The sequence below is a fragment of the Gobius niger genome (genome assembly GCF_951799975.1).
Source record: "Gobius niger genome assembly, chromosome: 1".
NCBI lineage: Eukaryota > Metazoa > Chordata > Actinopteri > Gobiiformes > Gobiidae > Gobius > Gobius niger.
In genome coordinates this window covers 69,535,621-69,551,589 of record NC_136852.1, presented here as the reverse complement: position 1 = coordinate 69,551,589, position 15,969 = coordinate 69,535,621, and the positions used below count along the sequence as shown (strand labels likewise).

General features: G+C 43.6%; 1 protein-coding gene across 2 annotated transcripts in view; it reads right to left on the bottom strand.

Moving 5' to 3' along the window:
- Window positions 1–7,144: 7,144 nt before the first annotated feature.
- The window catches only part of frmd3 (FERM domain containing 3), a 105,776-nt gene continuing 96,951 nt past the window's right edge, over window positions 7,145–15,969 (bottom strand). For both annotated transcript variants that reach the window (XM_079552340.1, XM_079552341.1), the window contains 2 exons: window positions 9,582–9,801; window positions 7,145–7,702 (listed from right to left, as the gene is read on the bottom strand). In XM_079552340.1, the coding sequence (XP_079408466.1) occupies window positions 7,234–7,702; window positions 9,582–9,801 (689 nt within the window). In that variant the 3' untranslated portion in view covers window positions 7,145–7,233. The remainder of the gene's footprint in view (window positions 7,703–9,581; window positions 9,802–15,969) is intronic.

The following is a 15,969-nucleotide window of genomic DNA, read 5'->3' as shown; positions in this document are numbered from 1 at the left end:
CAACTTATTTACACCTTTTCCTCTGTTTCATAGTCGGTTTTCCACCAAAGAGTCATTAACTTCTTAGCCCCCACCTGAACCGAACCACATTTTCTCCAGCTTGGCTTTACCTAAATCTAAAGGCTGAAAACGAGGATGAAAATGAAGCAAAAAAAAAAGGGACAAAAACGGGACAAAAAAAGCAACCAAAGAACAACAGTAAAGTGACAAAAAATGTACCAAAACATGACAAAAAACTGAAACAAATTTGGACGAAAATTTGATGAAAAATTTGACAAAAATGTCCAAACAATATGACAGAAAATGTTACGAAAATGTGATTAAAGTATGACAAAAAAGTGCCGAAAATTTGAAAAAAATGGGATGAAAAATGTGACAAAAATGACAAAAAATTACAAAATTGTGACAAAAAATGGACAGAAATGTGACAAAAATGTGATAAAAAATGTATGAAAATGTGACAAAAATTGGATAAAAATTGGGCAAAAAATTACAAAAATATGACAAAACAGCGACAAAAATATTGTCACAAAAATTTGACAAACAAATGACAAAGAAGCAACAAAACCGTCACAAAAGAGTAACAGAAAAGTGGCAACAAAGTGACAAAAACTCAGTTTAAAAAAGATGAGTTTAAATGAGTTTTGTAAGTCTTTCAAATGAGGCGTTACACTGGCCTATAGGCTGTAAGCTGTTAGATTTGGGTAAAGCTAAACTGGAGCAAATATACTTGGTTAAGAGGTTAAACTTCTCGGTTAAACTTCATAATCATCCAAACTGAAGCATTCGTAACCTTGAGTGTTCTTAACAAAATAGGAATGTTTTGTTTTCTAACCCAAATGAGAAATTATGTAAAAATTATGTAAAAAAAAACCCACACCTTCCCCAAATATTGAACACGTACACAGAATCTCAAGATAAATATTTATTTGGGAGCTTTATTGTGGCAGTATTCATATCATATAAAACAACCCATGTTTTGCTTTGTTGTTTTTTTCCCTTAGAGAACATACAAACATTCAAAACGTTCACTTGACAAAGTTCATAAGGCTTGGTTGTCCCAAAAGGAGGGAGGGGTCACTAACATCATTTTATTTTATTTTTTTCCCTTTTATTTTCAAATCTCCCAGAGCCGACTGAATGAGAGTGAGTCAGCCCGATCCAAAAGCTAAAACTATAAATAACAAAACAACTAAATTGACCGTGCAATCGAGTCTGCTACTAAACATGCCGTAATGAACCGTAATGTGTGCCCATTCGCTTTGCATAAGAGAGACCTGAGATCAGCGAAAGGAATCCCTCTGAAGACACCATTTCCCCCATGCTTTTCCGGACGACCCTGGGTCTGCTGCCCAGAACTTCAGATATGACATCACTGTGTGCACTACGATGTGTCCAGAGGTGGGTGGAGTAGCCGAAAGAAGGAAGAAAGAAATGCAGGTAGAAGTTGTGGCCTGATTTTCCAAACATCCCAATTGACCTTTCGCGAAAGCCCCGCCCCCCTAGCAAATGTTAGCTAGGTCCGGCTAGAAGTGGAGTTTGACACATATCATAATGGGGAGATGTGCACGAAATTCTCTCGAAATCGGAGGTACTTTAAATGCATCTGGCACGCTCGTGTGGACCCGTCATGCTCTTGCACTACCACAGGGGTAGGCAACGTCAGGCCCAGGGGCCAAAACCGGCCCTCCATCATCAAACTCTGGCCCTAGAGATGATTTTGAGAAATATTTTGACCCAAATCAGAGATCAAATGCCTGTTAAAGTACTCTAGAAATGTTTAAAATACTGTCAATTCCTTGATATGTCTTAGCAGAGCACCCTTTAGGCTATAATTCTAAAAAACTACTCTAAGAATACTAAGAAATGACTTAAATATAATCTAAAGATTGAGTGGATTTGGTCTGGCCTTAAAGCAGATAAAACCTATTCTTGCCAATGCAACAAGCGCAAGTTTTTTCTTAATTCAGATTATTTTGTATAATTTCAAGTGAAAAATAAATTATTTTTTTACAGTGAACAATTTGTTTCCAGTGGGATTTCTATTTGTTCTATTGGCAGGCTGCAGTGGCTTTATCTCCCCCGCGTGGCTATGTCTCCGTGAGGTAACATTAACGTCATTGAGAGTGGGGGTGGACATTTATTTTTGTTTTGGTCACAATTACGGCAGAGCGAGTGCCGACCCACGCCACAGCGGGGACCGGCTGTAGGTACATCTCGGGTTCGATTCCCACCAGGACAGGGCCTTTCTGTGTGGATTTTGCATGTTCTCCCCGTGCCTGCATAGGTTTCCTCCAGGTACACCGGTTTCCCCTAAACATGTGCAATAGGTGAGTCCTCCAACCAGGTGATTCTGACCATCAGCCTGGCTCCACATCATGGAGCTGGGTCCCCGGGCGCGGCACTGCCTTCGACCACTGCTCCTTACGGGTTGCCCCAGTTGCATCAAAGGAATTGGTTAAATGCAGAGGACAAATTTCCCTACGGGGACAATAAAGTAAACAAACAAACAATGGGGTTTTTAGTTTGACCTGTGAGAGTGATGCTTAAGGAAGAACACGGCCTTTTACAAGCCACGCCCTCTCGCAAGTGGCGCAGGCACACAGCAGCGCCGCTCGGAAAATAACCATCAAGTTAGAGCTTGCACTTTCCTTGCGCCAGGCACAAGATCTGGCCCAGTATACATGCCTTTCAGTCATGTGACCTTTATTGTTATGGTGGCCATTTTGAATACCGAAGTAGCATTATGCAGTACTACAACATGTAACAATATCTTAACTCAGGATATAAAAGAAAGCCAACTTTGACAGTGGCATTTTTATTTACTCGTAATCATTGCTCAAGAAGAAAACAGTAAAAACACGACCCCCGACGCACATTTATGTGAAGAGAGTCCGTGTTTAAGCCACTCAAAACGTTAGCATGCTACTGGTTAGCATTTAGCTTCAACAGCTCCACTCTGATCTCTCCAAACCTTGGTTTCAACATGTGACAGCGGTCAGAGCTGAGCTGTTACTGTAGTATTTCCGCAGTTTATCATGTTGAAGCCATTGACAGTTGCTAAACAGTAGCATGCTAACGTCTTGAGCAGCTCAAACGCTGACTCAGACTGAGACTCTGACATGACAAACTGTAAAAATGACACAAAAATGCCACTGTCAGTCAGTCGTCTTTCCTGAGTAGAGATATTGTCATATGTTGTAGTACTGCATTATTCTACTTCGGAATTCAAAATGGCCGCCGGAACTGTGCGTGATGTCATTGGCAACGCATGTATATTTAAGCTGATGTCCTGTGTCCCCTCAGTGCAGTGACGTAAACAAAACCACCCGCGGCTGGTCAACGAATCTGACCTTGGCTTAAAAAATAGCAGGCGCTGTTAATGCTTTTTTTCTCCAGCAGTGAAAAGGGAGAAAACACACAGCGCCCCATTACTTTCTATGGTGAATGTTTGGACAATGACCGTTTGGGGGCGGGGTTTTCGCGAAAGGTCATTTCTTGAAAGAGTAGTGTGCTATTTATTGTGTTTACTGTAAGATTCCTAAAATACTTCACAACACGCTGCACACTGGTTGTTTTTTTCCACAAGGAGGACAAATCGACTTCACTCTACTCTGAATAAAAACTGGTTTGAAAGAGGTTACTTCCCAACTCTGGGTGTGTCTCATAAAAAAAAAGAATCACAGTCTTGTTTAAGTACAGAAAGTAACACAAAGAAAAAGACTAGCTCAAAACAAGAGCTCATTGCTGCTTAATAACACAGATTCTGACACGAGCTACAATCTCCTGTGCTACGGGTGGACGAGATGAGACCAGTCGGTAAATATCCAGGAAAATATTCTGTTTATGACCATTGGGAACACGATATCTCTGTGCAGCTGTGGTCCATGTACGGCACAGTCTAAACAAATGGAGGATGTAGCTCTGGTCATCATGAAGCAGCGTGGAGGTCTTCATTTTTTTCAAGCTCTAAATAAGTTTAGCAAAAACATAGAACATGCTTTTTTTACTCTCGCTAAGAGATCAAGACAGCCAAGCCGAGACGAACAAAGGGAGGGGCAGAGGGGGCTGAAAACAATTGCCACAATAAAATCTGAAGAGCGCTTTGTACAGATGACGCATGCACAAGATGGAGCTGTGACGGGAATCGAGATCTAAACTAAAGTTCTACAGAGTATGACTACGAGGACGCTAAAGACAAAGACAGAATCAGACAATATCTCCATGTGGACAGACTTTTTTCCAGTTTGGGTGTTTCGGCGAGGATGTTCTTGCAGCCCAAGTGTGTCCAGAGTATGAGGAGCTACTTGGAAAGGGCTGGATACCTACTGACGGCTCCTGAGCTACTGCTGACTCAAACTCCAGAAAGAACAACAGGCTACAGCACTGCAGTCCGGCCAGATGCTACTGTTCACGATGGCCTGATGTGCTCAACGTTTTCGAGTATGAAGGAAACACTACTGCATGGAGCACAGGACAGAACGCACGACATGCTATGGATATGGTATGAGGCCAACGAGTGGCTGAATACAGGAACATGTACAAGAAGACATTTTACACATGGATGACGCACGTGATGCCTTTAACACAACACGGAAACGTCTTATGTTCTTATGTCTTTCCTGAGGATTCAGTCCGTACCGCCACATATCTGCACTTTTATCTTTACACTTTATACACTTAAAGTTCTATACACTTAAATCTCCAGTGTTTACCTCAGTCATGCCTAGCCTTTCCATGAGCAACAATATTATCTTATTGTTCTCACAAGAGGCGTCATATTGCACTTTCTCTTTTTCTGTTCACCCACTGCTTTCAAGGGCTGCACCTTTGTTTCAAAATGTGGCATAGATGTTTCCTAAGACCTTGTTTTGTGGAATAAACCTACAATAAGATTCAATAAAGGCGCCATTTTCCAACATGGCTTCCAATTATCTTTACACTCTAAATCAGGGGTGCCCAAAGTGTGGCCCCCCCAGAGGGTGACCTACTTTTGCGCAGCATCTGGTTAATACCAATTCTCTCCCATTCATTTGCATTGTTAAATTTGGATGCAGTACACTTTTTGGCCACCAGCGTCAAATTGGGGGCGCTGTTTCACTCCTTTCACAAAGTTAAAGGGGGGGTATTATGCAAAATCGACTTTTTCAAGCTTTCCATCATGTCATTATGTCATTCCCTCATTAAAAACATGGCTGAAGTGTTGCCTTGGCACATTCACGTATTTTTGAGTAATCTGTAAAAACTCTGATGGCGGCCATTTTAGGGATAGGTTTGCCTGAGTCCTCCTAGGAACGCCCCCACCTCCTGGAGACGCCTCCGAGCTTTCGTCACCAGCCGAGTAACCAACCACTGCTCCTCAGCAGAACCCCCTCCCACTGATGCCACAGACAGCGTGTGGAGGGGGCGTGTCGGAAAGGGTCAGAGGTTCTTAAAGAGACAGAGGCCTATTTCAAGACATTCGCTACAGCCATTTTGAGAGAGCAATTTTATACAAGGCAGTTATTCTAATTTACTGCATTTACAGACCAACAGAAGGTTTGGTCATCATTGTAGTGTGCTATAGACTGGTGCTATGTGATTGAAAAAAGCATAATACCCCCTCTTTAAGGAAACACTGTTGTAGCGTTGTAGCATCAACTTTCTCAGTTTTCCAACTTTTATTGCAAAAGTTGTTGACATCAACAGTTTTTTCTTTCAAAATGATCAAATATAGCATTTTCTTTGAGTTAACAAATGTAAAATTTAAAAATGTACATTTTGCTACAATTGTTGATTTTGTTCTACTAAAACTATGATTTTGCCATAGTTAACATTTGTATTAATGTCGATAGAATCAAATGCAAATATATACAGAAAAATAAAATAAATTAACTATTATTATTTGTTATGTTATATTATGTTGTAAGTGTTTCACGCTTGACATCGCCGTCACTTTCTAATTTTGGCCCTCGGAGACAAAAAGTTTGGGCACCCCTGCTTTAAATAGACCAGTCCTTTACAAGGTCATAATACTTTTGAACGTGACCCTGTTTGTTCTCAGGTCCCATAATATCTTTTCACATACGCTCTGACAGGGTTGGCAAATTTGGCCCAAAATATCCTGACGCGTTAATGGATCTGGAGTTTCCAAAAGTTTCATACACAAAGAAAATATAAGACATACTAATATAAGAATCACATGCACTTATTTTTAAATCATGTTTGTCGAGGTAAACTACAGGGTCAGCGAGTTTTATAAGCAAGACAATGGGTCATTTTGTGTCGTAATCGCGATTCAAAGTGAGTATTTGTGCAGCCCTATTTCACTCTTTTTCTCCCACTAGTCGAGTTTTTCAATTCTTCTGTTAATACTGTTCTTCCGCGATACCCACAGACCACCTTTACTTCACTGGACCACCTATACTATCTCACCTATGAGCACATACTGTAGGGAGCAAACACATGTGGCTGAATGCTCGTGATTCGACACAGACCAGACGACATGTAGCTGAATGAGACACTTGTGTTCACGCAGACGAGACGTTCTCTGGCAGCTCCTGTGTTCAGAATGACATCATGTAATCTGCTGTGTGAGTGAGTGGAGAGGGCTTTTGTGCTATACGCGTCGTAGGAAAACACTACCCGGTCAGCTAATGCTAACGGTAGCCCCGGAAAAATAGTTCAATTTCACCCAACAACAACCCCCGCGAAAGTTTTAGTAAATGTACTTTTTTTGACGTCTTTTTGTAAACTCTTAAATTTCAAAATAAGCTCAAGGTTCCGACTGGAAAAAATTCCTGAAAGATCAGATCACGTAAAAATGTACAAAAGGTTAAAAACAACTTTGAAGATTTGTATCAATTTGCAGTATTCGCCTTGTTTGAGCCTTTTTTCAGTCGCGGGACCGCCAGGCGTCACTCCGTCATGACTGACAGACTCTTTGCCCGATCAGAATGCTGAGTGATATTTGGGATCGCCAGCGTCAGGAGTGAGGATCAGGAAAATACAGGACTGCGAGCCGTCTCCGTCCGTGCTTTATGTCCTTCAGGTCAGTCCAAACACCTGCGTCTGAGTGTCGTTTCAGTCCCGGAGGAGTCTGCCCCAGCAGGTCGTTCAGTCCAAGCGTAATATTTGATAGGTAGGTTGGTAGATCCCACACTAATGCTGAGCTCCTTAGTTTAAGACTATCCCTGGTGCTGAAGGACCTGCTGAGTCAGCCTCTGCGTGGTTTTTGCAGCAGTTTGTGCGTCTCTAGTCGGACGAGAGGTGGTCCATGGCAGTGCTGACCTTACACAGCAGCCAACGCCTCAGGGGACAGTAGTACTCGTAGTGGAACTGCTCGAACTCCGGGGTCTGCCTGATCTCGTGGAGGAAGGACACGTCAATGTCCGACTCCAGCAGCAGCAGCAGGGTGGGCACGACGACCAGCAACACCCCCATCACCACGGCGACCAGCCGCGCCACGCTCCACACACACGACCGCACCCTCTCGTTGGACGACAGCAGGGCGAGGACTCCGCCCACGCTCCTGCTGGCGGCGAGTCGTGTGCGCTCGTAGGCCCGGTCCCTCTCTCGGTCGGCCTCCAGCTGGGCCTGGATGTCCGGGTCGGCGTGGAGCTCCCGCAGCAGCCGGGCTGGACTCTGCACTGGGGACGAGAACAGCAGATCCACCCCCCCATGGCTGTCCTCCACCGGGGTGGGCAGCATGCTCGCACACGGGCTGAGGAGACAGGCGCACACACAGTGGAACTCAGAGATGGTTAAACTATCTTCAACTATCTATTTGCATTTACGATTACGAGTTTGGAAGTGTATGACCATAGACATAATAAATAATAGACTCTCCTCACTCCTCCCCATTTGCCATAATAACCACGTTCGAAAGGGAAGCTGTGGTGGATTTACAGATCCCTCCGACCCTACTGTGACGGAGAAAGTTCCTAAAAAGGCCATAAGGGCGGGATCTTCACTGTAGCGTCGGCCCTAACAGGGCGTGTAGTTCGGTCGTAACCGTGCGCCATTAGCTCTAATGCTAACGGCCTGTCAATCAAAGTCCGGCCCTCATTAGTATACGAGATTTCTTAAATGTACCTGGTTTCTTTAATTGCGTCATCACAGGACGAATATCTGGCTATAGAAAGTTCAAAAAAATTAGAAACCAGGCTTTCCAGTTGCTTCAAACGTGTGTAAGGGCAATGCTATCTAATGGAAAACTAGCTTGTTTTGCCGACCCTATATGGAGGTACAGCAGCAATGGCGGGCAATGTCGACCCCTAGGATCGCGGTCTTAAAGCAGTGCCATTGTGTATGACACGCTATGTCATAATGTCTAATTTGGGTATTAAAATGGAGCCCGGTCTTACATTTGAACATATTTCTGTTGTGGTCAAGTCTAGTCTTTATCACCTAAGTAAACTTGCAAGAGTCAAATCTATCTTGTCGAGGCCTTTGTGATGACTCGACTCGACTATTGTAATGCCTTTTATGTTGGTTTCAGTAAAAATGCATTTTCGCGACTGCAGCGTGTTCAGCTCGGCACATCATCGATTTTAACCTCACTTCTTTGGCTGTCTGTGCATTTTAGAGTTGATTTTAAAATGATTTTATTTTATTTCAAATGTTTGAATTGGCCTCCTCCTACCTTTCTGACCTGATCTGCCCCTATGCCCAGTCTCGTGCTCTCAGGTCAGCAGATCAGCTGCAGCTTGTGGTCCCAAAGCTTCATGCTTTTGTGTTGCTGTGGAACCTAATAGAGTTTAGGCTCAGTCTCTGCCTGTGTTTAAATCCCTCGTGAAAACACACCTTTTCTCACAGGCTTTTTTTTTTCTTTACCCCAAAAACGCTTTTTCTGTGCATATTTCCTATTTATTAATATTGCCCACAGTTTGCAAACTATCCACCAGTGGGTGCTGTAGCGCCCTTAGCATCCTGGGTTCCCGCGGCCTTGCAGGCTTTCAATCACTGTGTGAGATGCGTTTCAGTTTTCTTACAGTATGTTGTTTGCATTACTGGATTTGTCTTTTGTTGTTGGTTGTAGTTTGATGTATTTACCGGACTTTTGCATCATGTGTTGAGACTGTTTATTAATCCTTCCATTGTTTTATGATGTGTGTCAAGTGTTTAAAATACGTTATATAAAGCAGTGTTTCCCAACCAGGGTTACGGGGACCCTTGGGGTACTCGAGGACCTAGCAGGGGGTACTTGGAACTATTTCAGATTGAAAAAAGGGGAAAATGTAACATAATTTTTAGAGGAATAGCTATATTTTTCAGTAAAATGTGTTGCCTTCGGGAGAATTTTAGGTTTATTTTGACAGCAACATTGTCCTTTTTCTTACAAATACACTTTTAAGTAATTACTTTCAAAATAAACTAACACCCTTGAGGTAGGGGTACACGGTTGACCACTGAAAGGCCAAAGGGGTACAAAAGACAAAAAAACGTTGGGAACCACTGATATAAAGCATGGTATGGCTATAGTCACTGTTCACTCTCTCCACACATGATGACAAGCCACAGCTGCCCTGGGGCTGAACTGATGGATGTGAGGCTGCCAATCTGCACTTGAACAGTGAAGACCTAATGAATGCGTGGGTTACCTGTAGACCAGCTCAGAGATGGTGAGAGGCCCGCTGTCCTCCTCCTCCTCTCCCTCCTGCTCTTTGGGCGCTTGTGGTCGCTGGTTGTTGGTTTCCGTGGAGACATGAGGAGGGCTGTTGTTGGAGCTGAGAGCCGCTCCCTCAGGGCTGTGCGGCTGCGTGTCTGCAGGCGAGGCTTTGACGGGGGACAGTGGGGCCACCTCTCTCACTGCAACAGCACCTGAAGAACATAAACATAGAAATCTGGTCAAATCTGGAACTCCCAGCCTACTGAACGTGTAGTTGACCACCTTGGCCACATGAGGGAGTTTCATAACCACTCAATGCACTCAATGACACTGCCCTGACCTGAAACATGACTCGTTTCGCAACTGCATCACGTTGCCAGAGACATATTATATATAAACACACATCCTTTTACAGGTAGTCGATTGTAAATGCAGATGCAAAAGCTTGAACACGCTCTAGAGTCGATATTTCCACCACTGCGCTTTTGATTTGACTGATTATAATGTCAAAGCAAAGGGTTCTGAAAGAAATGTAAGAACGGTGTGGTCAAGGCCACTGAGAAGTTACCACGGAAACCACGTCAAATACTGAAGAATACAACAACAAAAAAACATGTGTATGTGCAATGAAACAAGTGGAAGATCTGAGGAGGGAGTGTTGATAGTTCCCATGGAAACGGAGCTCGAGAACCAGGCGTAACAAAAGTCAACCATGAAGCAGATTTATGAGAGAAAAGAAGATACGAGATACTGTATAGACGTCCTGGGTTTCAAATATGAGTGATATGTTTTCTCTTTCATTGGGCTCATTGCTCCTCTGGGTACCGTTACTTCGTTTTTGATACTTTTTCCGATACCTATATACTAAAATTTGTCATCTAGGACCAGAAAACAGAACAATTATGTGTGTAAGATCTGCTCATTTACAATAATGGGTTCATCTCCAATGTCAAGAAATGTGTGAAAAATGGGGAATAATTTCGGGAAAAATTAGGCAAAATTGTGTGAAAAAAACAGTAAAAAAAAAAAAGTGGGGCAAAAATAGGAAAAAAAATGAGGAATACAATCCGTGTACCTTTCGATCATTAGTTATTCCGTTTCAAAATAAAATCAGAAAAACAACATTTCCATTTGTTTTTTTGTTTTTTTCCCTTTCTAAACTTGAATTAGAAAAAGACATCTTGTATACGTCAATGTCAATGTGTTTGTTTTGGTTCTAGTTGTTTTTAATTCCCCCCAAAATTATGACGTTACTATTATTTCGTTTTATTATTGTTTGCGACACCGGAAGTGAGGAGAGACCTCAGCTCAGAGCCGCTCCTACACTTGTTTGGAAAGTTTTATGCATATGCTTTTTAAAAATTGGGCAACACATGCAGAGATCAGAGATGCTTTATATTACCACGGAGGGAAGGGTTGCTCAGAAATATCCGTGAGGAGATTCTGCTTGGAAAACAACCTTAAAAAGCTGGGCAGACACTGTGCGTCTCTGTCATGCAGTGCACAGGGGCTACGAGCCACGAATAGCTGCTCACGACGAACGTACGAGTGAAAATCGCACGGTCACAAGGTTTTCAAACATGTTTGATATTTTTTGCGAGTCGTGCGGTCCTGGCCCTGTGGCAGCGACACTGAAGCTGGCGGAAAGCAGCGCGAGCACGGGGAAATGCAGCTGCAGGCGCCAGGAGGAGAGGACACACGCGTTATCAGTCCCGTCGCCAGACGTCAGTCTTAAGGGGGGCATATGAAATCCACGGGGGGGCACATTTACTATTAGTACATATTTTTCATATGGTATTCACGTAGCCCTGGCGCACACTGATCATTACATTAAACATAATCAACAGCAAATATGACCAGACCAACTACAGCTGTAACATGAGTCCTCGTGGCGGAAACGTCAGTATGTTGCAGGTGGCGTTTCTCTGAGTTGAACCTCATCAACACATCCTTCTACTCAAACTTGAACTTATGAGTGAGGTCCTTTTCAGAAGCAGCTGAATGAGCTGGGCCTTGCGTCTGCGCAGAATACTGCGCCGATGCAACGAAAACACGTTTCTGAGTGTGGAAAACGACCGGACTCTGAGGCTGTAGAAAAGCGCCTGTACCTCCACACCCCCACCCCCCTCACCACCGTTTTTGGATCATGAATATGGCTCAGTCAGTGCTGTGGCCGCGTCCACTCTTCAGTCTCTCTCAGCCTTCACTAAAGCTGCAGTGTCTGAGTGTAAAACGCACACTTGGAACGCGGGCTCTTTTCGGTTCAACTTCAGCGCTTTGTAGTAAAATACACCTGAGCACCTGTCACTGCCTTTGCCTCTAACGAGCCGGGACTGGAAATGAGCATAAAGAGGCCGACATGGTGGACTCTCAGAGCGGAGGATGATCGTTGATGCCCCTCTGTCATATCAGCTATGTTTTATTTTGTGCCCAGACAACACGGGAGTCGTGCGCAATTGCGCACGAACGCAGCTTAGAGGGAACCGTGCCAGAGAAAGAGAGAGAGGGATGAAATGCCGCTGCTCCCCTCTCTCGGTGTCAGGGGAGGAAATAGTTACTTGTTGTGGAGTTTGGGCTGGTCTAATCGGGCAGAAAGCGCAAAAGTAACACTGCGCAAATGAGTGATACGTAGCCTATCTTTGCCCAATTTGTAGTGGCTTCTCGTGGTTATACGGCGTATACCTGCGTATCACGTAGACTACACCACATCTGTGTCTGGGGGGCACAAGCATCTTGGGGGACGGGCACGGCCCCCTATGGCCCGCCCATAGCGACGGGTATGCGCGTTATTATATATATTTTTTTATTCCTCTTCGTCACTTTAGTTGTGCATGATTACTTTGCAAAACAAAAGTCACTGCTGAAGTGGGGGGACGGAGAGAGGAGTGGCAGAGGGACAGTTTGTGAATGCACGACGGGAAAGGGTTTTAGAGCGCGGCTCTGGGGAAACAGAGAGAGAGCTCCCGAACGCTCCCAGCACCAGCTCTCCCGGGCCATGGGAGAGAAAAAGGCGCGTGGAGTCCGTAAGTGAGGCGGCTACACGAGCCCCGACACTCACATCTTCCACCTGTTCGCTCAGCTCCGCTCTTGGCCGCCTCCGAAGCGACATCACCGCGCACTGCCTCCTCCGCCCCGGTCACCTCAGCTGCTGCTGCTAACCCAACGAGTTTGAGAAATAAAAGTCCTAATGACATAATAAACAACGGTTACAGAGGAGATCGCGTTGAAGTTCGACCTCTTTTGCTTAAGTTTGTTTTTGTTTCCCTCTTGCGCGAGGGCGAGAGAGGCAGAGAAAAAGTTACTCATCATTTCCAGTAGCAAATCAAACCAAAGCAGTAGTGAACAAAATAACGGAAGTTGTTTTAGCAGTGTTTGTTTCCACTGCATAGCAAAGAAATGGGTCAATATTTTATTTAGAATTTTTTGCCTTTCCAATTTAATTTAGAAAATGGAAATACAATAAAACAACCACATAATTAGTTTTTCTGATTTTATTTTGAAACGGAATAACTAATGATCGAAAGGTACACGGATTGAATACATTTGGAAAAAATGGAAAATATTACTAATAAAAGAATAGCAAAAAAAATGTGGGAAAAAATGTTGAAAACAAGAAAAAAACGGGGCAAAAAATAAGGAAAAAAAACGTGTAAAAAATGTTGAAAAATTTGGTAATAAAAAATTAGCAAAAATGACGGGAGAAAATTGGGAAACGAGACAAAAAATGAGGGCAAACTTTGGACACATTCTTTTGGAAAGAAAATAGGCATAGGCAAAATATTAATTAAAAAAGGCCCTTTAATGCTGTCCCTGGCCCAACAGCATCAAAACTTGGATCTAAAGACAAAGACGATTTTTTCAGTAACTGCTTTTGACTTTAATTTTTCCCGATACCGGTAATACCTCAACCAAACTGGTTTCTATTAACAGTCCCCAGCCCTCCTCCTCACAAACGAGGCGCTACATTCCACTTGGACACATGAGGACGAGAGCTCCTTTAATGAGGGCGAGTGTTGACAGGCTTATTTATCTTGCTCATACAAACACGTCATTGGCACCTAAACAGATCACACAAAGATTCACAGTTAAACTTTACAAGGCAAGACGGGTTCACCACAGAGAGAATGCAGCAGAATGCCATGTGTTTTAATCATTTCGGCGGATTTGTGCTGTTTGATGTGTGAGTAAGAACTTGTTGTAGTCGGCAAATGTAAAATCATATCTGTTCAGTGGTGCGGACAGGAACAAATCAGAGGGTGCTGTACAAGATGAAGATCTTTGTGAGTTTGTGAACTCACTGCAGCACAAGGTATAATAGAAATATGCCATTTTAGGAGGAACAAGCAAACTGTGTCCATAGACATAACATTAGTGAGTTACTGAGTTAAGACTGGTACAAACAAACGCACGGTCATGAATGGTACTTCCTAGTGATGAGCAGATGATACCACGAGGTATGTGTTACACTTTCCCCTTACTGTGTCGACACTGTATCATGCAGTGTTGGTATGTGTATTGGCTCCATTCAGTGGTGTAAAAAATGTACTACAGCCAAACTATAAAAGAAAAACAAATTGTATTGCGTTTGGATAACTAAGTGCAAGGTATTTCTTTCACATGTGAACTAGTGATGGGTAGATGATACCTCAGTGTGTGCGTCACACACTTTTACAAATTGTGTCACACAGTATCAGTATCACAAATATGAACCAAATCGTCAGGATTGAACTGTTTAACCAGCTGAGAGTGATCATTTAGAAAGAGGAAAACTGCTCCGGATAATGAGAACAGAAACAAATAAATAAGAATTAATGAGAAGTATCAGTGATACAACCTTGTAAAAATGAAGTCACGGACCAAGATTTATTAAAGAATAGTGCCTGTGACATATGACACCAGAAGTATTTCTGCTTTTGTTTGCCAGTGTCAAAAGACTATACTATCATAGTCCATCATCTGATTCGATCTCACGACCCTACGACTTCTAGCCGGACACTCTGCTTGCAGAGTTACACGAACAGTAGATCAAGGTCCTCATGTAGGCTACTAGGCAGTCAGTCTGTGTTTGCGTTGCACTACAATATGGACGTGAAAGAGAAGGCTCTTGTGCTTTACACACTATCTATTGAATATTGTTATCAGGGCAGAATTGCCTCGTGCCCAAAGATTTGGGCAGCCCAGGTCGGGTGCTCGAGCCCGGGAGCACCCGCGGGATCGGCGTGTGGTACATGAATCCCAAATGACAACATGAGCCAGCGTGTTGCGCTCGTTCAACTGGCGCCCCCTGCTGCTCGTTGCGTATGACACTACATGATACAAAATGACACAGTGACTGTGTCGGTCACGTGACTCTTCTCAAAGTGATATGCTCGGTGATACGCTTGGCTTTCAGTGCATGACGCGTGTGTCGGTGCCTCGGCTCGTTTAGCCCATCACTAGTACCTCCAGTATTTTATATTTTAAAATCTCCATTAGTTCATTATAATGGAAAGCCATAGATCTTTGCCGATTTAACACAATACCAAGCTCTACTGCTCCATTTCACTCACACCTTTCTTCCAGAAACCCGGGGTCGTCCCTCCTAATGACTCCTTTAGTGCAGTGTGACAGCGAGCTATTCCACAAATGCACCGTACAGAGCTGCTGGCACACGCTCCTGTATCATGTGCACAAACACACAGCGAGGAGGTCTCCCAAGACTCTCTCCGCATGTCTGACATATCACACTCGCTGTTCCCGGCAGATGGTTGCCACAACAAACCTGGCAACGGGGCAAACTGCTGCACTCATAGACGATTTTTTGACAAGCATTACACGATTCTTGCCCCTTATCGCCTTTTGTAGCAGCACATTCTCAGCTGACCTTTGGCCTCAGCAGGTTGTCTTTATCTTCTTAGTGAAACATTCTCTCTATTCTGTTATAAAAAGGCCGGAGTATGTAAAGCCAACCGAATGACAGGGTGGCTGTGTTTTGGCAGCAGTTCAGGAGGTGTAAAGTAGGGCATCCACTCAGGAGAAAATGGTCTGTTACCGGCCTGTTCACCAAGCTCCTTCTGTCCAGGTGTCCTTGGAAGAGGAACTGCAATGGCCATCAGTTCATTCTCATTCTGCTGCCATAAACATGGAAGAGAAGAACACCTTAAAGGGATATTTCAGGATTTTTGACAGAAGGCCTCATTTCCTAGTTATCCAGAGTGTTGCTGATTTCTGGAGATATTGTTTTTGTAATTCATGCAGTTCTTTTGTTTGAAGAGTTTCGTGGTGCTAGGCTAATGCTAGGCTAGCGCATTTCTATGGTATCAGCTAGCCTGCATTAAAAACAGTCTGACATGCTCCACAGAGCACCTGAGGCAAATCACTTATAACACCAGACTAACCAT